Source organism: Cebus imitator, unplaced genomic scaffold, assembly GCF_001604975.1.
Source record: "Cebus imitator isolate Cc_AM_T3 unplaced genomic scaffold, Cebus_imitator-1.0 Scaffold219, whole genome shotgun sequence".
In the NCBI taxonomy this organism is placed as follows: Eukaryota; Metazoa; Chordata; class Mammalia; order Primates; family Cebidae; genus Cebus; species Cebus imitator.
In genome coordinates, this window is record NW_016107534.1 from 3,511,130 (window position 1) to 3,532,436 (window position 21,307).

The 21,307-nt window shown below is 41.7% G+C and overlaps 1 protein-coding gene across 6 annotated transcripts in view; it reads left to right on the forward strand.

Annotated features, from left to right (window-relative positions):
* AHCYL2 (adenosylhomocysteinase like 2) overlaps positions 1 to 21,307 on the forward strand; it is a 209,616-nt gene that overhangs the window by 160,516 nt on the left and 27,793 nt on the right. For all 6 annotated transcript variants that reach the window (XM_017549545.1, XM_017549546.1, XM_017549547.2 and 3 more), the window contains exons 4-8: positions 429 to 529; positions 8,839 to 8,941; positions 11,435 to 11,529; positions 15,200 to 15,306; positions 17,220 to 17,336. In XM_017549545.1, the coding sequence (XP_017405034.1) occupies positions 429 to 529; positions 8,839 to 8,941; positions 11,435 to 11,529; positions 15,200 to 15,306; positions 17,220 to 17,336 (523 nt within the window). The remainder of the gene's footprint in view (positions 1 to 428; positions 530 to 8,838; positions 8,942 to 11,434; positions 11,530 to 15,199; positions 15,307 to 17,219; positions 17,337 to 21,307) is intronic.

Here is a 21,307-nt window from a genome sequence, read left to right on the forward strand (position 1 = left end):
TACACACTTGTAATCCCAGCTACTTGGGAGTCTGAGGTAGGAGAATCGCTTGAACCCAGGAGGCAGAAGTTGTAGTGAGCTCAGATCGTGCCATTGCACTCCCACCTGGGCAACAACAGTGAGACTTCATCTCAACAACAACAACAAAAATCATTAAAAAAAAAAAAAAAAAAAAAAAAAAAAAAAAAAAAAAAAAAAAAAAAAAAAAAAAAAAAAAAGGAGAGAGACTGGATAATGACTGGAATATAGAGAATCAGAACCCTAAAATGTTTGTCTCTCAAAGTTTTTTATAAAGGAAAATTCAGGTTTAATGTCTTGATCCCTTGAGGGGAAGGACCTTAGCTTAAGAAAGAAAGTTTTTCTGTTTGTTCTTTTATCTCTTATCCCCTCTTCTTTAATATTGCTGTTTATATATTGGGCCTTTCCAGAAATGCCTGCACTGATGGCTTTGAGGAAGAGAGCTCAAGGAGAAAAGCCTTTGGCTGGAGCCAAAATCGTGGGTTGCACACACATCACTGCTCAAACTGCTGTGAGTTCTTTTCCTTCCTCCTTTTAATAACAATAGTTAATAATAGCCACGAGCTACTGAAAGCTTACAACATGCCAAGCACTGAGTTAAGAGCTTAACAAGTATTAGCTCATTAATCCTTATAATGGCCATATAAAGCAGGTATTGTTTCCATTTTGTAAACGAAGAAGCTGAGGCTCAGAGGACTTAAGATATTTGTTTAAGGTTATATAGCTAGAAATCACAGAGTCAAGATTTTAACTTCAATATACAATAGTCTCCCCACCTTGTCTGTGGGGGATAAGTTTCAAGACCCCCAGTGGACACCTGAAATTTTAGACAGTACCTAACCCTATGGATACTATGTTTTTTCCTATACATATATACCTATGATTAAGTTTAATTTATGCAATTGGGCCTCCATGTACACCAATCCTTCCTGAGGATTTGACCAATTGCAGATCAAAATATTCAGAAAATAAAATAATACAACAATAAAAAAACAGATAAGAAATATAACAACGATTTACATAGCATTTATACTATGTTAGGTATTATAAATAACCTAGAGATGCTTTAAAATATACAGAAGGGGCTGGGCACAGTGGCTCATACCTGTAATCCCAGCACTTTGAGAGGTTGAGGTGGGCGGATCACCTGAGGTCGGGAGTTTGACACCAGTCTGACCAACATGGAGAAATCCTGTTTCTACTAAAAATACAAAATTAGCTGGTGTGGTGGTGCATGCCTGTAGTCCCAACTACTCAGGAGGCTGAGGCAAGAGAATCTCTTGAACCCAGGAGGCAGAGTTTGCAGTGAGCTGAGATCATGCCATTGCACTCCAGCCTGGGCAACAAGAGTGAAACGCTGTCTCAAATACACACACACACACACACACACACACACACACACACAGAGAGAAGGATGTGCACAGGTTATATGCAAAAATTGCATCATTTTATATAAGGGACTTGAGTATCCTCAGATTTTGGTATCATGGGAGTCCTGGAATCAATCCCCTGAGGATACTGAGAGGCAGCTATAAATTAGGCACTAAAAGAAATGAATAACAGTAACTCAGAATAAAAGAGAGCAATTATAACAATAGACTGTAATAAAAGTTATGTCACATAAGGGAATTTATCACAGTACACAGCAGAAAGTCCAAAGGGAAGGCAGACTTCAGATGCAGGATCTCAGGGCTCCAGCTTCACCTCTCTGATTCTCTTGGAGCTGCCTCCTCAGTGTGCTTACTTCACTCTCAGGCTGATAGCAAGTTGCTTACAACTATTCTAGTCATCACACACTGACATGAAAACAAAGAGGGACCATTTCTTCCTTGCTCAAGAGAAGTCCCTCCAGGATACTCCATCGTAGGACCGGATCACATGCCTGTGCTCCACCAGTCCTAGCCAGGGGACAGGATTACCATGATTTGCCTACACCAGTGATTCCTACCTTACGCTCATCAGGTTTAATGTCCCCTTTTTATTAAAAAACTTTTTTTTTTACAGTATCCCTGAATTATCCTGAAATGAAATTCAGATGTAACATGTCTAGGTACATATCTTTTAAAAAATCAATATAAAATCTTAACCGAAATATGAAGGAGGAATAAAAAGAAAGTATAATACTTAAAATAATATGTATTTCAATATGTAAATATTTGGGGACAACTCTAGTAGAATAGTCAGATATTTGTACTAGTTCATAGTATTGTTTCAAATAGTATTATTTGAAGATAGAAAGAAATGTTATTGATTCCAGAGTATCACAGCAGCATTGCCAAATTATATGATTTTCTGAAATAGTAAACAACTTTTTGTAAACTTCTGAACAACAAGAACAATAAAAAATATGAGTTTTCTCTTGATTTACATAGCTGTTACATTCCTGGAAAAACTATTGTTTTGTATTAAAACTACAAAACTACTTTTTGTTAATTTGTAAAGTGGAACTAGTTTCTAAACTCAGATAATTATAAATAGGTTTTTTTCCCATGTGAACTTTCATTGGGATATTTGAAAATTTTATCAGCTGCGGCACAGCTTTTTGTTGACTGTCTTGCACTTTCAAAATGTCCAGATTCCTGGTCCTGCCCACTAAATGCCAGTCACACTCCCCTTCCAATTATTGTGACAACCGAAAATACCCCCACAAATTTCTAAATCTCCTCTTTTATCATCAGAGATGTAATATATATGGAGTTGCTAACCATAATGAGACCACTATAGGGAAACTGGTATATTGAGCAATGGTCTGGAATCTTTTATGGGGTTCATAAGATCCAGGTCATCTGTGTGACTAGATCAGCTTTCCGAAGATTGTCTCTCCCAAAGCACAACACTTATGTGGTCACATTCCTGATTAAGAACATTAAAGGTTCCACAAGGTACAGACAGTTACTGCTAGCATCCTCACTATGAGAGTTTTCTGGGTTATATGTTCTCTAAGGAAAAAAGTACTTTGGCTGCCCAAAATGAATATATTAAATTGAAAATCTATCTGTTTGGAGCTACAGACTAATGAGTCGAGACAGAAACACTCTTCAATCTTTTTTGGCCTGCTCAGTCAGTGACATGAGACTTCAGTGTGGTAGCTTAAAATAGTAAGTGCTTCTCTACTGTCTCAGGTTGCTGAATACATCAAGTTTGTTTTTCACCCTTAGGCTCACTGAGCATTACCACCCTTCATGGTTCCTTTTCTATTTTTTCCTGAATGGATTAATCACAATTGGCTTACCAATTTTAATATTATTTTACTGTTTCCACCCCACATTTTTTTTCCTTTAAAAAAATAACTACAAGGAAATTTTGCTTTGTTTCCCAACCTAATTATCTTTCACCTTTGTCTTAGTTGATATGGGCTGCTATAACAAAATAGACTGGGTAATTCAAAAATAATGGTATTTATTGTTCGCAGTTCAGGAGGCTGGGAAGCCCAAGATCAAGGCACCGATAGATTCAGTATCTGGTGAGGGCCTGTTCCTCATAGATGGCGCTTTCTATGTGTCCTCACATGGCCAAAGGGGCAAGCAAGCTTCCTCAGGCCTGTTTTATAAATGCACTAATCCCATTCGTGAGGGCAGAATTCTCATGTCTAATTACCTCTTCCATAATCTCCTTTCAATGCCATCACTTAGGGGGTTAGGTTTTAACATATGACTCTGGGGGAGGAGAACATACATTCAGACCATAGCAACCCCCAAATACTTTAGTGTATCTTTTCTACAAACAAGGACATTTTCCTGTACAACCAGTATAACCATCAGAAGTAGAAAATTAACATTTGATTCATTACTACCATTCAATGTTTAGATCCCACTGGAGTTTCACTTGTTGTTCTGATAATATTTTTCTAACAAAAGAATCCAGTCCGTACTTATATGTCACATTTGATTGTTGTGTCTCTTTAATCTTCATTAGTACAGAACAGTTTCTCAGTCTTTCTTTGATTTTCATGACTTTGACACTTTTGAAGATTGCAGATGGATTATTTTGTAGAATGTCCTCAATTTGGATTTTTCTAGTGCTTCCTCATTATGAGATTCAGGCTGTGCATCTGTGGTGGGAATACAAAGAAGTGATGCATCCTATCAGGTGGCACATGATTTCAGTTTGTCCCAGAACTGATGATGTTCTCTTTGATCCCTTGATTGAGGCGGTATCTGCCAGGATTTTCCTCTGTAAAAGTTATAATTAATATGTTTTTTAGGCAGGGCTCGATCATGCCTGTAATCCCAGCACTTTGGGAGGCCAAGACTGGCAGATTACTTGAGCCCGGGAGTTCAAGACTAGCCTAGGCAACAGAGTGAAACTCCATTTCTACAAAAACTTATAAAAGTTAGCCAGGTATGGTGACATGTGCCCAGAAGGTAGAGATTGCAGTGAGCTGAGATTGCACTGCACTGCAGCCTGGTTGACAGAGTGAGACCCTGTCTCAAAAATAAATAAATAAAAATAAAATTAATATGTTTATGTGGGGTAGTACTCTGAAACTATAAATATCTCATTCTTCATCTTTGATTTATTCATTATTTTTATTTGTATGGAATCATTGTTTCCTGTTTTATTTAATAGGTTATAATCCATTACTATTATTACTTATTTGCATGATCATCTTGTTCTCGATTTGACCAGGGAGAGCCTCCTCAGCGTGGCTTCTGTGACTTGTCTTTTGACATACCCCTTTCATTCTTTGAACATTTCCTTGCTCTTGGTACAAGATCATCTAAGCTTATCTTGAACATTGCATGTCCTACTCTTGGAATCAACCATTTCTCCCAGAATGCCTGGCTCCTTTTAGTGGATCTGGGCACTAATGTGCTCTTTGCTTTGAAATCTCATTGTTCCCAGATCCTCTTTTTTTCCTCTCCATACATGTAACTGGAGTTCCAAAAGGCAAAGAGGGGAAGAATCCATAGATTACCAAATAGATCCCATAGAGTTTGAGCATTCTGTTCTACTTATTTTCTGCCAGTCTTTTTCTTTTTGTATTTCAGTTCAGTAATTTCTTTTGTTGTCGTTGCTTTGATTTGTTGAGTAGGGTCTCACTGTGTCACCCAGGCTGGAGTGCAGTGGTACGATCATAGCTCAGTGCAGCCTCAAACTCCTGGGCTCAAGTGATCCTCCTGCCCCAGCCTCCCAAGTAACTGGAACTAAGGCATGTACCACCATGCCCAACTAATTTTTTAAATTTTATATAGAGATGAGATCTTGCTGTGATGCCCAGGCTGGTCTCAAACTCCTGGCCTCAAGCAGCCTCCTGCCTCAGCCTCCCAAAGTGCAGGGGTTACAGGCATGAGCCACTGTGCCTGGCTCAGTTCAGCAATTTTTATTGGTCTATCTTCAGGTTCACTGATTCTGTCTTTGAATGTGTCTAGTCTGATGATAAATTTGTTGAAGGAACATTTTTTTTTTTTTTTTTTTTGGGACGGAGTTTTGCTCTTGTTACCCAGGCTGGAGTGCAATGGTGCGATCTCGGCTCACCGCAACCTCCGCCTCCTGGGTTCAGGCAATTCTCCTGCCTCAGCCTCCAGAGTAGCTGGGATTACAGGCACGCGCCACCATGCCCAGCTAATTTTTTGCATTTTTAGTAGAGATGGGGTTTCACCATGCTGACCAGGATGGTCTCGATCTCTTGACCTCGTGATCCACCCGCCTCGGCCTCCCAAAGTGCTGGGATTACAGGCTTGAGCCACCGCGCCCGGCCTGAAGGAACATTTAATCTGACTTTTCTTTTTCTTCTGGCATTTGTATTTGACATTTTTTTTTTTTTTTTTTTTGAGATGGAGTTTTGCTGTTGTTGCCCAGGCTGGAGTGCAATGGCGTGATCTCGGCTCATTGCAACTTCTGCCTCCTGGGTTCAAACGATCTCTTGGCTCCGTTTCCCAAGTAGCTGGGATTATAGGCATGCACCACCACGCTCAGCTAAATTTTGTATTTTTAGTAGATACAGGGTTTCTCCACGTTGATCAGGCTGATCTCAAACCCCTGACCTCAGGTGATCCGCCCACCTCGGCCTCCCAAAGTGCCAGGATTACAGGTGTGAGCTTCCACACCTGGCCTGTATTTGACTTTTTATAGTTTCCATCTCTGCTGAAATTTTCTATCTATTCATGGATGTTGTCTGTCTTTCTCAACTAGATCCTTTAACATAAACATATTGTTCCAGCCTGGGAAAAGTAGCAAGAGCCTGTTTCTAAAAAAATAAAAATAAATAACATAAACATATTAATCATAGTTATTCTAAAGCTCCTGTCTGATCAAACATCTGGCTCATCCCAGAGCCTGCCTCTATTGTTTACTTATTTCCTGACAGTGGGGTGTTTTTTTTTTTTCACTTTTTATATGTCCTGACATTTTTGATTGAGTGGTAGTATATTAGTTTTCATTATAGTCGTGAGTTGAGCTGGATTTAGAGTTTGTTGTATACCAACAAAGGCTTCAAATTCCTGCAGCAGTGGACTGCTATAACCTAGTGATTTGAGGTTACTAGAGGACATTCCTCAGTGCTTCTGCTTTACCCTCAGCTTTCAGCTACTTCTGCACATGCGTGCCACAAAAGTGTCCTCTTTTCAAGTACCTGCTCCATCTGCTGCACCAGACTGCTGCTCCTTGTTTCCTGGGGCAAAGCTCACGGTGAGGGCAAGTGGGGTTCTTGGATCTCTAGTGCAGTCTCAGTCTTAGGCACACCTCTGTGAGGGCAGGGCTTTCTCAATATTCCTGCCTCTCCTATCTGTAGCAGCCAAACTTTGGCTTGCATCTGTGGTGAGTCTTGAGCAAGACATATTTTCCTGCCCTTCCTGGAGAGCTGGTGAGATAGCAGATCCTTACTTTGTATCAGTGAACTGTCCTGGGCCCAAGAGGTTTTCCTGTGCCTCTCTCAGAGGCAGAGAGTTTTTGCTTCTGCCTTCCTCAAGAAACAGTGGATCTTTGCCAGGTCCCTGATTGCAGCCCCAATTCCTGCTCTTCTGCAGGTTGAGGCTTTTGCTTCTTATTAGAGAAGAGTGTAGGGAAGTGCCCAGGTTTCATGTCTGTTTCTGAGCATAGCTAGTTAGCTCCATGCCCCAGTCTTTCTTCTGAGCACTGAGTGGAAGCCTCTGGAAAACAGCCTGCATGTGAACGGGAAATCTACTTGTGCTTGGAGCTTCAAAAAATTCCACATTGACACACTTTCCCACACTCAGCCTTTCCTAATTATTCAGAAATTTAGCTGATTTTTTCTTATCCTTATCTGTGGCAGCCACTTCCTCCTCCCATACATTGCCAAAGGTAAAACAGTCTTCCCCTTCTCTTTAAAAGGATTTGTCACTCTTTGGAGGGCTGTTCACTTGGGTGCTTTATGACCTCAGCTCTTTGATGGGCTCAAAAAAGTTTGGCTTTGTAGATTACCCAGCTTTGGGGTTTTTTGGTGTGTATGTGTGTTTGTTTGTTTTTGAGAAGGAGCTTCACTCTTGTTGTCCAGGCTGGAGTGCAATGGTGTAATCTCAGCTCATCACAACCTCCCAGCTTCAAGCCATTCTCCTGCCTCAGCCTTCCAAATAGCTGGGATTACAGGTGTGCACCACCACACCTGGCTAATTTTTTTGTATTTTTAGTAGAGATGGGGTTTCACCATGTTGGCCAGGCTGATCTTGAACTACTGACCTCAGGTGAACCACCCGCATCAGCCTCCCAAAGTAGGGGCATTACAGGCATGAGCCACTGCGCCTGACCGTGTGCATGGTTTTTTGGAGACAGGGTCTCTCTCTGTTCTCCAGGCTGGAGTGCAGTGGCACACTCATGACTTACTACAGCCTCTATCTCCCAGGATCAAGCAGTCCTCCCACCTCAGCCTTCCTAGTAGCTACCCAGCTTTTTCGTGTTGTTAAGATGGGAGCTTCTCTTGTAGCTTTCTGTATTTTAAGCAGAAGCAGAACTGTAAATCTGTGTTTGTTTTTTTTTTTTTGAGACGGAGTTTCGCTCTTGTTACCCAGGCTGGAGTGCAATGGCGCGATCTCGGCTCTCCACAACCTCCGCCTCCTGGGTTCAGGCAATTCTCCTGCCTCAGCCTCCTGAGTAGCTGGGATTACAGGCACGCGCCACCATGCCCAGCTGATTTTTTGTAGTTTTAGTAGAGACGGGGTTTCACCATGTTGACCAGGATGGTCTCGATCTCTTGACCTCGTGATCCACCCTCCTCGGCCTCCCAAAGTGCTGGGATTACAGGCGTGAGCCACCGCGCCCGGCCCAAATCTGTGTTTTTTAAGAAAAGTTTATGGCCAGGCACAGTGGCTCATGCCTGTAATTGCAGCATTTTGGGAGGCTGAGGCAGGCGGATCATAAGGTCAGAGTTCGACCAGCCCGACCAACATGGTGAAACCTGTCTCTACTAAAAATGCAAAAATTAGCTGGGCATGGTGGCAGGCACCTGTAACCCCAGCTACTTGGGAGGCTGAGGCAGGAGAATCACTTGAACCCGGGAGGCACAGGTTGCAGTGAGCCAAGATCACACCATTGCACTATAGCCAGGTCAACAGAGCAAGACTCCAACTCAAAAAAAAAGAAAAATTTTGGCTCTGAAGTCATTGCCTTGGTTTGTTCAATCTTATGGGGAGGCCCAATTTAAATTGATAAAAACATAGAGTCAGCGGGAACTTCCCTCTTTCCATGGCTTCCCCCAACTGTTGTCTTCTTAGAATACTGAAGAGATTCTGTAAAGCACAATTTGAAAATCACTGGCCTAAGTTATTCCCATTGCATTTTCTCATTGTGAAATATATGAACTTTATTTGCTTGACTAGGTGTTTGGCCCAGGCTTGCTCATTGCCTGCTTTGTCGTTAATACAGGTGCTTATGGAAACTCTGGGTGCTCTGGGGGCCCAGTGCCGATGGGCTGCCTGCAACATCTATTCCACTCTCAATGAAGTGGCTGCTGCTCTGGCAGAAAGTGGTAAGATTTTGTTCTCTGTGCCTTTGGCTAAAGTAAGTCTCCAAAAAGTCCTGTTGTTTCAGTATAAATTTTTAAGGAAGGTTGCCAGTAAAAGAACTATCTTGGAAGAAATGGATCTTGATTCTTGATGAATTTGCTCTTTTTCTGGCCTTCACTTGTCAAATATGATCTAGTTAACTTTGCCTTTTTACAACTGACAAATATCTACCTATGTCTAATATTCCATTGTTAATGCTTTGTTTTGACTCACTAATTCACCAATAGCAGAGCACTAGTGAACACTACTCACGGAGGTAACATGGATTACAGGAGAAAATGCTTCAGCCATAGTTTTGTGACCCTGTTGGTTTTCCAGCAAGTAATTTGCCCTGACTTAATTTTTGGTGTTTCTGCTTCAGGCGTAAAGAGGACTTGACCTGGCAGGTTAATATTTGATCACAACATCCAGTGGTACTTGATGGACAAAAGAAATAGAGAAATTTGGACTTTGCTAGCCTCTTGCCTTTACTCCTTGGCAGTACAGCTAGCACTCTCAGCATTTTATTTGTTCTTTCATTTTTATTTATTTATTTACAAAATTTTATCACTGTATATATGATAGAAAAATATTTAATACTTTATTAATACAAATACTAAATCTGTAGCTCAGTGAATTGTACATATGCATTCATTTCTTTCCTTTTTTTTTGAAACAGAGTCTCTCTCTGTCGTCCAGGCTGGAGTGCAGTGGCGCATTCTCAGCTCACTACAACGTCCGACTCCCTAGTTCAAGTGATTCTCCTGCCTCAGCCTCCTGAGTAGCTGGGATTAAAGACACATGCCATCACGCCCAGCTAATTTTTTCTATTTTTAGTAGAGACGGGGTTTCACCATGTTGGCCAGGATGGTCTCAATTTCCTGACCTTGTGATCCGCCTGCCTCAGCCTCCCAGACTGCTGGGATTACAGGCATGAGCCACCAGCCCAGCCTCCTTTTTTTTTTTTAACTAGAGACAGGGTCTTGCTCTGTCACCCAGGTTAGAGTGCAGCAGTGCTGCAATCATGTTTCACTGCATCCTTCAATTCCTAGGCACTGATGATCCTCCCACTATCTGCTGAGTAGCTGGGACTTCAGCCACATGCTACCATGCCCAGCAAATTTAAAAAACTTTTTAAGGCATAGGATCTTGCTTTGTTACTCAGGCTAGTCTCCAACAGCCAGCCTCAAGTGATCTTCCCACCTCATCATCCCAAAGTGCTGGGACTACAGGTGTGAGCCACCATGCCCAGCCCATTTCTTTTTTTACCGACCTACTCTAAGAACTATAAGGGCAAATAAGACAATGTTACCCTCAGAATCTTATATTGTGGTTAAGGAGATAATATACATATATAAACAATGGTGATACAAGGACATGTATGTTAAATGCCATGACAGATTATAAATCCATATTCACTACACAAACAAGAGGCTGCGAAAAGTTCAGATTCCCACTTTGGGAGGCCAAGGCGGGTGGATCACCTGAGGTCAAGAGTTCAAGACTAGCCTGGCCAGCATGGTAAAACCGTGTCTCTACTAAAAATACAAAAAAACCCCAGGAGACGGAGGTTGTAGTAAGCCAAGATTGTGCCACCACATTCCATCCTGGGCAACAGAGGGAGACTCCGTCTCAAAAAAACAAAAAAGAAAAGTTCAGATTCCTTGAGAGCTCATTTCCAGCTGAGTTAATTAGGAACATGACACTTAACTAGGCTATGAAGTATAGTAACATTTTAGCAAATGGAGAAACATGTAAAGGTTTTTTTCTTAATAAGAGGGTGGGATGACTAAAGTATAGAAGCAAGAAAAATTAAAGTATAATTGGGAAATGGTGAGAATGCCAGTTTGAGTGGATCAACAAGTACCTGTTTCTGGTTTTTGTTTTCCCTCTAGTCACTTTTTTTTCTTTTTTCTTTTTTTTAAGACAAAGTCTCACTCTGTCGCCCAGGCTGGAGTGCAGTGGCACGATCTTGGCTCACTGCAACCTGTGCCTCCTAGGTTCAAGCTATTTTCCTGCCTCAGCCTCCCAGGTAGCTGAGATTACAGGTACGCACCACCATGCCCAGCTAATTTTTGTATTTTTGGTAGAGACAGGGTTTCACCATGTTGGCCAGGGTGGCCTCGAACTCCTGACCTCGGGTGATCTGCCCGCTTCAGCCTCCCAAAGTGCTGGGATTACAGCCGTGAGCCATCGCACCTAGCCCCTTCTCGTCATATTTTAAACAACCGTCACACTTTTGTCCATTCTGCTTGGCCTCATTGGGCTATGAGGGCTAATAAGAGCAGAAGGACCCTCAAAGACAAAGAATGGATAAAGGGGCTAAACGCAATACCAATCAGTGAAGAGAGTCAATCCAAAGAATATAGCAGAATGAGAGAGTTGGGAATTAGGAAAAACTGGAATCTTCTCACCAAAGTTTGGGGGTCGGCCTTTTTCTGGTCTTTAATGGTTTCTCTTTGTTCCTTTTTTCTCAGGATTTCCTGTCTTTGCCTGGAAGGGAGAGTCAGAAGATGACTTTTGGTGGTGCATTGATAGATGTGTGAATGTGGAGGGCTGGCAGCCAAACATGGTGGGTCAGATTTCTGCTAACACAATTCTGTAGGGGTCAGGACTGGGGATGGGAGGAGGCTATGGCCTAGGAGAGGGTTTTTCAACAAGAAGGAAGGAAAATGGCTTCATTTCTATCTGACATGCCTGGGTTTCCAGCAGAACTAAATTCTTATGCTTTGGATACCCTAAGACTGTTGAAGCTCTTATAACCCAAAGTGCCTTATTTGTTGGTTCTAATGTTGGAAGCATTTATATTCATTAGAAACATTAAAGCACTGCCCAGGATTCACAACTGGCCGGTTAAAAAGCAAGAGGAATGAGTTTCCTTCCCCTGCTACTGCCTACTCCCCACCTCTTACAACAACCAAATAACCCCAACAAACGAAAAACCCCAGAGCTCTCAAGATATTTAATCTTCTCTCTAGAATCCATATACTTGTCATGTTAGTCAGGACTAGAAAAGTAAAAATAATAGAGTTCATATAATGAATTTATAGTAAACCTGAAGAGCTTCCAAGTTCAAATTTCTTCTCTTTATATTCATTCCCCATGTTAAATAAGACAACCAGGTGAAGTTTGGGGGTTTTAATTTTTGCTTCATTTTTATTTTTGTTTCATTTTTTAGAAGATCAAGTCTTGAAGCCTGATAGCACATTAGATTTGCAAAGTGGCAAAAAGCTACACAAAGGGCTGTGTATGGTGGCCTGTAATCCCAGCACTTTGAGAGGCCAAGGCAGGTGGATTCCTTCAGCCTAGAAGTTCGAGACCAGCCTGGGCAAAAAAGAGAGACCCTGTCTCTATAAAAAAATACAAAAATCAGCCAGGCATGTTGGCATGTTGGACTATAGTTGTAGTCCCAGCTACTCGGGAGGCTGAGGTGAGAGGATCACTTGAGCCCAGGAGGTGGAGGTTGCAGTGAGCCGAGATCACACCACTGCAATCCAGCCTGGGTGGGAGAGTGAGACCATGTCCCCCTGTCTTTCCAAAAAGGCTGCATACAGAGTATGAGGTACTTCTGTTTTGCAAATAATTCTGCATATTAGTCAGGGGAGGGGACAGAAATTAGGGAATGTACTGAGAAAAGAATCCCTGAAGCTGTAGTCCAACCATTGCTTACTGCTGAAGACTGCGGAGCAGGCCTCACTTGGTGCATGGCAGAGAAGTAGCTTCTTTCTGAATTCTGTGATCCAGGTCACATTGCACCAGGCTTGTTTGAGGAAGTGGGTTAGAGTCTTCATATCCTGAAGGGGTGGGGGAGCAGAATTGACAGTGGCTGTAAGATGAGTCAGCTCATTCCAACAGTTTTAATAGTGACAAGAGGGAGTGTGACTGGCAGATGTTAAAGAAGATATGCCAGGGTTTTCTCCTGGGAATAAAACATTGATTTTTAAAGTCAGGAACCCAGGGAGGACATTGGGATTGTACCTGGAGAACTTTTACAAACTTTAGAACGAGCACAAACTGCTAGGAAGGTTACTAAAGAAAGTAAGACAAGGACAAAAACAGTTGTCACCCAGAAAACAGGACCCATACCTCTTTGGATTCTGTCAAGATTTAGTATTTTTCCCTGCTTCCCAACCTCAGGAAGATTTCCTGATGACAAGAATTTTCTGCAGTAGATTTACATGGTGAGAATTATGGGCAGCATTCATTAAATAAATCTTAGAGACTAACTGCTTGCCTTTGTCATATGTGCATTAAAAGGGAAAAGTGGATGAGAATAGGGAGACTTAAAACAGTTTCCGGTTGTTCAATCTCTTTTGTCTTTTATCTTTTCTGTGGCAAGGGAAAACTTCATGAGGGATTCCATACATGGAGAAAGGGAGAGAGAAACTCAGAAGAGCCATTTGCTTTCTTGGGGGAACTGTTCTGGGGGTTTCTACTTGTAGTATGGAGCAAGTACAAGAGCTCTGATGAGAGTCCTACCTTGGATCCCAGTTGTCAAGCAAGGTTTGATTGAGTGAGAGAAAATAGATCAATAGGCCGGGTGCAGTGGCTCACACCTGTAATCCCAGCAGTTTGGGAGGCCGAGGCAGGCGGATCATGAGGTCAGGAGTTCCAGGCCAGCCTGGCCAATGTAGTGAAACCTTGTCTCTACTGAAAATACAAAAATTAGCTGGACATGGTGGTGGGCGCCTGTAGTCCCAGCTACTGGGGAGGCTGAAGCAGTAGAATCACTCGAACCTGGAGGCAGAGGTTGTAGTGAGCCAAGATCGCACCATTGCACTCCAGCCTGAGCAACAGAGTGAGACTCCATCTCAAAACAAAAAAAATAAATAAATAAATAAGAGGAAGAAGAAGAAGAAAAAGAGAAAATAGATCAACAGCAAGAGCAAAAGCAAAAAAGAGATCAGGTGGTAGACATGAGGTTGGGGATTTTGTGTACTCTGAGGTCCAGGATGGCAGTTTTGGCACTTATAGTAGAGTTGATAATTGATGAGACTGCAAGATGAGTGCGTGTCAGCAGAGGACAATTCAGTTCTGTGGGACTTTCCAGGAGGATGAGTGTAACAATTTGCAAAGTCCTGCTAAACACTTCTGACAGTCCAGTGAAGGGCTGAAGTGTCACAGCCTCGTGCCTGATAGTGTTTTAAGTTGATTTTTCTTTAGCTTTATAATTCAAAAGCTTTTCTCTGCTAATGAAAGCTCCAGTGGGCACAGCATTGTGTTTATCTTTAATCCCAACCTGAAATAGTGATAGATGAGCTGTTCAGAGGCATGCTTGCACACCTACATGCTGCACGGTTCCCTGGTTATTTTTAATTTGATATGTACAGAGTGTGAGGTTGTGCTAGGCAAAACCCTACAGTGCTGCCTGATATTTTGGGTGGGAGAGTGCCTATACTTTGGGAGAAAAGGATTAAGGAATACAGTTTTATAAGCCATTGTTCTGAGAGGGAGACTTAATTATCTGACCATTTATTTATTTATTTTTCTCTTTTCTTAAGAGACTGCGTAAACTGAAACCTTTTATTTAAACTAAGCCTTGACGGGCACAGTGGCTCACCACTGTAATCCCAGTATTTTGGGAAACTGAGGAGGGTGGATCATGAGGTCAGGAGTTTGAGACCAGCCTGACCAACGTAGTGAAACCCTGTCTCTACTAAAAATGCAAAAATTAGCCGGGTGTGGTGGTGCATGCCTGTAATTCCAGCTATTCAGGAGGCTGAGACAGGAGAATCTCTTGAACCTGGGAGGCGGAGGTTGCAGTGAACCAAGATCATGCCACTGCACTCCAGCCTGGGTAGCAGAGTGAGACTCCGTCTCAAAAAAGCAAAAACAACAAAAAAAACTAAGCCTGACTGAATATATTTAAAGTCTATTAGGCTTTCTGAGTTATCTATAGTAGATTCAAGATCTAGTGGCCTAGCTAACCACAAGTTATTAATCTATAAGAAAATCCTCAGTTAGTTACTGTATATTTTGATACAGTAGATATGTCATGAGGAGGGTCATTTGGCTATGCAAATTACAATTGGCCTTTCTCCTCTTGTTGTCTTTTACTTCAATATAATGACTATTTGGCAGATTATTGCATTTACTCTGACTTTAAGTTACTTTGCATAACCATATGGAAAATTTTAAATATCTGTAAATTGCTGAATAGATTGGGCTGCAAGACCCAGAGAAGCAGTGAAGCCTTGAGGCTTCAACAAAGTGAATGATGTTATTGATGCTTACTGTTGCAGATCTTGGATGATGGAGGGGATCTTACCCACTGGATTTATAAAAAGTATCCCAACATGTTTAAGAAAATCAAGGGCATAGTAGAGGAGAGTGTTACTGGAGTTCATAGGTAAGATTTGGCATGGGCATACCTGGTTTCATTGTCTAGACATATAATCTTATAAACACATACCTATAAAACACATGTTAAAAATCAGAGCCTGCTTTGAGGTAACCAGATCTCAGCTTGCTATGAGGGGACCAGATCTCTCTTCTTTTTTTTTAACAACACAAATAATGAACCTAAAATAGTGAGGAGGGGACAGGTGGGAGAACAACTGAAGCCCTCATGTTTTCTAGTGATTGTGAACAATTACTTCTTATCCTTTTTGGACACATTTATTCGTTCATTCATTCAACAAATATTTATTGGACTTCTACAATGAACCAGGAACTTCTCTAGGTGCTAGGAATCTAGCAGTAGACAAAACAAACAAACCATCTTACAGCTTACGTTCTTACATGGAGAGCAAGGACTTAGTGAGCGTTCTGCTTCTCAAATGAGCAGTAATTCTCTGAGTAAAATTGGAATTATTTCAGTTCAATTTCTATGATCATTTCTATGATTTATTTCACCCATAAAGAGCTGAAAGTATGAAAAAAAAAAGTTTTAGGGAAGTCAATTCTGAATCAGCCACCATCACTGCTTCAATACATTATGATCTTTTTGATTGTACAAAACTGTGGGTTATAACATTTCTTTGCACTCTTAGAAAGGGATGAATTTTGAATAAAACACAATAATCGACCCAATTTAAAATAAAACTCCTATATATACATACACATATTGAGATTACAAATTTGAGCCTATTTGGGCCGGGCGCAGTTTGGGAGGCCAAGATGGGTGGATCACCTGAGGTCAGGAGTTTAAGACCAGCCTGGCCAACATGGTGAAACCCCGACTCTACTAAAAATAGAAAAATTAGCTGGGTGTGATGGCATACAACTGTAGTCCCAGCTACTCAGGCAGCTGAGGCACAAAAATCACTTGCATTCAGGAGCCAGAGGTTGCAGTACGCCAAGATCATACCACTGCACTCTAGCCTGGGTGACAAAGTGAGACTCTGTCTCAAAAAAAAAAGGAAAAACAAACAAACAAACAAATGTGAGCATATTTGAATGTTAAATTGTTGCAGTAAATGATCGAATATATTTAAAGTCCATTTAGACCGTCTGAATATCTATAGTAGATTCAAGATGTCAGCGTGGTTTTTAAAATAGTACTTAAAATTACTCCTTTATAATTAAAAAGATGAGTGAAATTAATACACAGTTTAAGCTGGGCACAATGGCTCATGCCTGTAATCCCAGCACTTTGGGAGGCCAAGGCAGGCAGATCACCTGAGGTGAGGAGTTTGAGACCAGCCTGACCAACATGGAGAAACCCCATCTCTACTAAAAATACAAAATCAGCTGGGCATGGTGTCATATGCCTGTAATCCCAGCTACTCAGGAGGCTGAGGCAGGAGAATCACTTGAACCCAGGAGGCAGAAGTTGTGATGAGCCAAGATTGCGCCATTGCACTCCAGCCTGGGCAATGGAGCGAAAGTCCATCTCAAACAAACAAACAAACAAACAGCCAGGCGTAGTCTCATGCACCTGTGGTTCCAGCAGGTGGGAAGACAAGTGCAGATTTAGTAAACACTGTACCCAGTAAGTAATTCTTCAACCTTCAACCTGCTGCCACTCTCCCACTTTTTATAGTCTCCAGTGAAGGCCTTAAAATTTAGAGGTGGGTCAAGGATTTTCCCCATGTGACTTTTAATTAAGATCTTTATTGTGAAGCTATATATGTAGGCTCTCGAAAGATATTCTTTATTTCTCAGTAGTCACCTGATAGGACAAAATTAGTCATGTCTCATGCTCTAATGCTCACCCAATCAGCATATTTCTGGGGCCTGGAATGGTAGATTGTAATGAAAGCAATGGTAGATTGTAATGTCCCGTTGTTTTATGTTCTTCTCGGCTTCCCTCATCCTTAGGCTGTACCAGCTGTCCAAAGCTGGGAAGCTGTGTGTTCCAGCCATGAATGTCAATGACTCAGTCACCAAACAGAAATTTGACAACCTCTACTGTTGCCGTGAATCAATTCTTGATGGGTAACGTTTATTATCTTTGAGATGAACTTGTGTTGTCAAGTTGAGGTTCTAACTTTTTTGGCTTTGGTTTTTTCTGGAAAGGATTCATGTAGCACCTCTAGATAGCTCCATTAAGCCAGAGCTTTGTCACCTCCTAAATTAAAATTGCATTATTTTTATTTTCTCCTTTGTATCTTTTCTTCTATTTCTAAATATCATATATTCAAAATATTATCTAGGCCGGGCACGGTGGCTCACGCCTGTAATCCCAGCACTTTGGGAGGCCGAGGCGGGTGGATCACGAGGTCAAGAGATCGAGACCATCCTGGTCAACATGGTGAAACCCCGTCTCTACTAAAAATACAAAACATTAGCTGGGCATGGTGGCGCGTGCCTGTAATCCCAGCTACTCAGGAGGTTGAAGCAGGAGAATATTCTGAACCCAGGAGGCGGAGGTTGCGGTGAGCTGAGATCGCACCATTGCACTCCAGCCTGGGTGACAAGAGCGAAACTCCGTCTCAAAAAAAAAAAATGTTGTTTCTTTCTTTTTTTCTTTTTTTTTGAGACAGAGTCTCACACTGTTGCCCAGGCTGGAGTGCAGTGACACGGCTCACTGCAACATCCACCTCCTGGGTTCAAGTGATTCTCCTGCCTCAGTCTCCCAAGTAGCTGGGACTACAGGTGCCCACCACCATGCCCAGCTAATTTTTGTATTTTTAGTAGAAACAGGGCCTCACCATACTGGCCAGGCTGGTCTCAAACTCCTGATTGTGACCTGCCCGCCTTGGCCTCCCAAAGTGCTGGGATTACAGGCATGAGCCACCATGCCCAGCCAAGTGTTGTTTATTTTTTTTCAGACTTACCAAAGTATCTCTCAGTGTGACTTTTACTCTGGTTTTAAGTTTTTATGGCATACCTGTATTTCTCTCTGGGTAACTGGCTCAATTCAAGCAAAGCATGCTTTCATCTCCACTGAGGGCTGCTTTGATTGAGCTTTAGCGTTGCCAGGTAAGGACCAGCTGATGTACTAAGAGCCTACTGGATATTATTTTTTATATATATATGGTTTCCTTTTTAAATTCTGTGCTCTATTCTTCCATTATTAAAAATAGCTGGCAGAACAACCTACCAAAGCCTCTTTCTACCCTGGGGTGTCTGAGTGACATGGCCTCATTATTCTCTCTTACCATGATATTTTGCTTACAATGAACAATTTAGTTGGTAGTTGTTTATTTTCCTTTTGCTTAAGTTTCACTTATGTGCCATACTGCTTCTTTGCTGAATGATTAAAGATACTAGTATTTCTAAAACTGTCTAGCACATGATTATCATTTCCTGGATGACTTTGCTTCTAGAGCCCCCAAAGGGGAAAGGCCTAAAGGGAAGTATTTGTGTTATGCCCTAGGCCCTAATGGAAAACTTTCAGAGTAAGGTAAGGGGAAGGAATTTTCCTTTCTAAACCCTCAAGAACCTCTGAAATAAAAATAACTCCAAATGTAGTCATGTACCTTTTGGATTTTTACTTTATCTCATTTCATCTTTTTGACCACTCCATGAGGCATTATTCTTATTCTTAATTTTCAGTTGGGAAACTAAGAAGTTAACTACCTCGTCAATCATATAATTGATTCAAAATGAAACCGGTGCACTGGCTAACACCTGTAATTCCAGCACTTTGGGAGGCCAAGGCAGGTGGATCACCTGAGGTCAGGAGTTTGAGACCACCCTGGCCAAGATGGCAAAACCTCGTCTCTACTAAAAATACAAAAATTAGCTGGGTGTGGTGGCACACGCCTATAATCTCAGCTACTTGGGAGGCTGAGGCAGGAGAATCTCTGGAACCCCTGAGGCAGAGGTTGCAGTGAGCTGAGATTGTGCCATTGCACTCCAGCCTGGGCGACAAGATCAAGTGACACTCCATCTCAAAAAAAAAAGGAAAAGAAAAAAAAACTGGTGCACAAAATCCAGAGTTTTTTTACTCCTAGTCTAGTTTTCTTTGTTTTGTTTTCCTGTGTGTTGTATTATTTTCTCCTCATGACTTGTGGATTAACTTCAAATCATGATGGTAATCTCTCCTTCAGAGGCAGCCCAGACATAAGTAACCTCCCAGGATAAAGACCAGAAGATTCTTCACCTTCAATTACAAATATTTTTTGTGTGAATGCTATATGCCAGGTGGTGTTCTAAATGCTTGGAGTCAGTGAACAAAACAAGAAAAAATATTTCTGCCCTCATGGATCTTATAGCTTAGTGAGAAGAAAAACAATAAACATAATAAATATGTAAAATCTATACTATGTTAGAAGGCAAAAGCACCACAGAAAAAAGAAAAAGTAGAACATGGTGGGAGAATTGAGCACTGGATTTTAATTTGAAATAGATTAAGCTGCAAGCCTTATTAAGAATATGATGGGCCAGGTGCAGTGGCTCATGCCTATAATCCCAGCACTTTGGGAGGCCAAGATGGGCAAATCACCTAAGGTCGGGAGTTCAAGACCAGCCTGGCCAACATAATGAAACCATGTTTCTAGTAAAAATACAAAAGAAAATTAGCTGGGTGTGGTGGCAGGTGCCTGTAATCCCAGCTACTCAGAAGGCTGAGACAAGAGGATCGCTTGAACCCAGGAGGCGGAGGTTGCAGTGAGCTGAGATTGTGTCATTGCACTCCGGCCTGGGCAACTGGGCAACAAGAGCAAAACTCTGTCTCCAAAAAAAAAAAAAAAAAATGGAATATAATGTTTGAGACCATGCATGGTGGCTCACACCTATAATCCCAGCATTTTGGGAGGCCAAGGTGGGATGATTGCTTAAGCCCAGGAGTTTGAGACCAGCCTAGGCAACATAGTGAGACCTCATCTTTACAAAAAATAAAAAAACAAAATTAGCTGGGTGTGGTGGCTTGGCACCTGTAGTACCAGCTATTTGGGAGGCTGAGGCAGGAGAGTCACTTGAGCCTCGGAGGCAGAGGTTGCAGTGAGCCAAAATAGTGCCGCTGCACATCAGCCTGGGTGACAGAGTGAGACCCTGACTCCAGAAAAAAAATTTTTTTTTTTTAAAGATGATGTTTGAGGCAGACTTGAAGGAATTTGCCATGTGGATTTTTAGTGAATAGCATTTCAAGAAGAGAGAAAGACCTGTAGGGCAGGAGTGTGCCTAGTCTGAGGAACAACAAGGAGGCCAGTGTGCTTGGAGTAGAATGAGCATAGGGACAAGGAAGAGTGGAAGATGAGGTCAGAGGGGTAACAGGACAGATCTTAGTGGGCCTCATAGTCCATTGTAAGAACTGATCATATGCTGAGAGAACTAGGGAGCCATTGAGGGCTTATAATCTGACTTATGTTTTTAAAGGATGGCTTTTATTTTAAAAGGATTGCCCTGGTTGCTGTGTTGAGACTAGCCCAAGTTTTGCAGGTATTGCCAGGTGGCCCCCATATCTGCCAGTCACATGAGCCAAGGGCCATCTCTTACTTCTCTTTATGTTTCTCTTGGCAGAAGGTATATGGCTAAGCTAAATGGTCCAGAAAAGGAGATGCTCAGAGGAACTTTTGAAAAGTTAAATTATTCAACCTTTGGTGATAGTGTCACAGGGCATGTAAAATGAAATTCAAGGAAATATCAAACTCAACTAGTAATGAAACCAGAATTTTTATTCAGTGTTTAGCATATTTATCTTGAATCCTGCTCTGCTCTATGCCAGATACCAGTTTACTAAAGAAATGACAGTGAACAATATCCTGTCTCTCAGGGAGCATATATTCTAGTGTGGGAGACAAATAATAAAGAAATAGGTAGTTATTGTTAGTTAATGCTTAGCATTGAAGAAAAACAGCAAGGTAAGGACATTGGGGATTCCATTTTAGTTAGGGTAGTCAAGGAAGTCTCTTTGAGGAGATAACACTTTTTAAAAACCTAAATGAAATAAAGGAGCAAGCCATCCAAGCATTCTGTTCAGATAGAATGGCAGGTAAAAGACCCTGAGGTAGACACCTGTT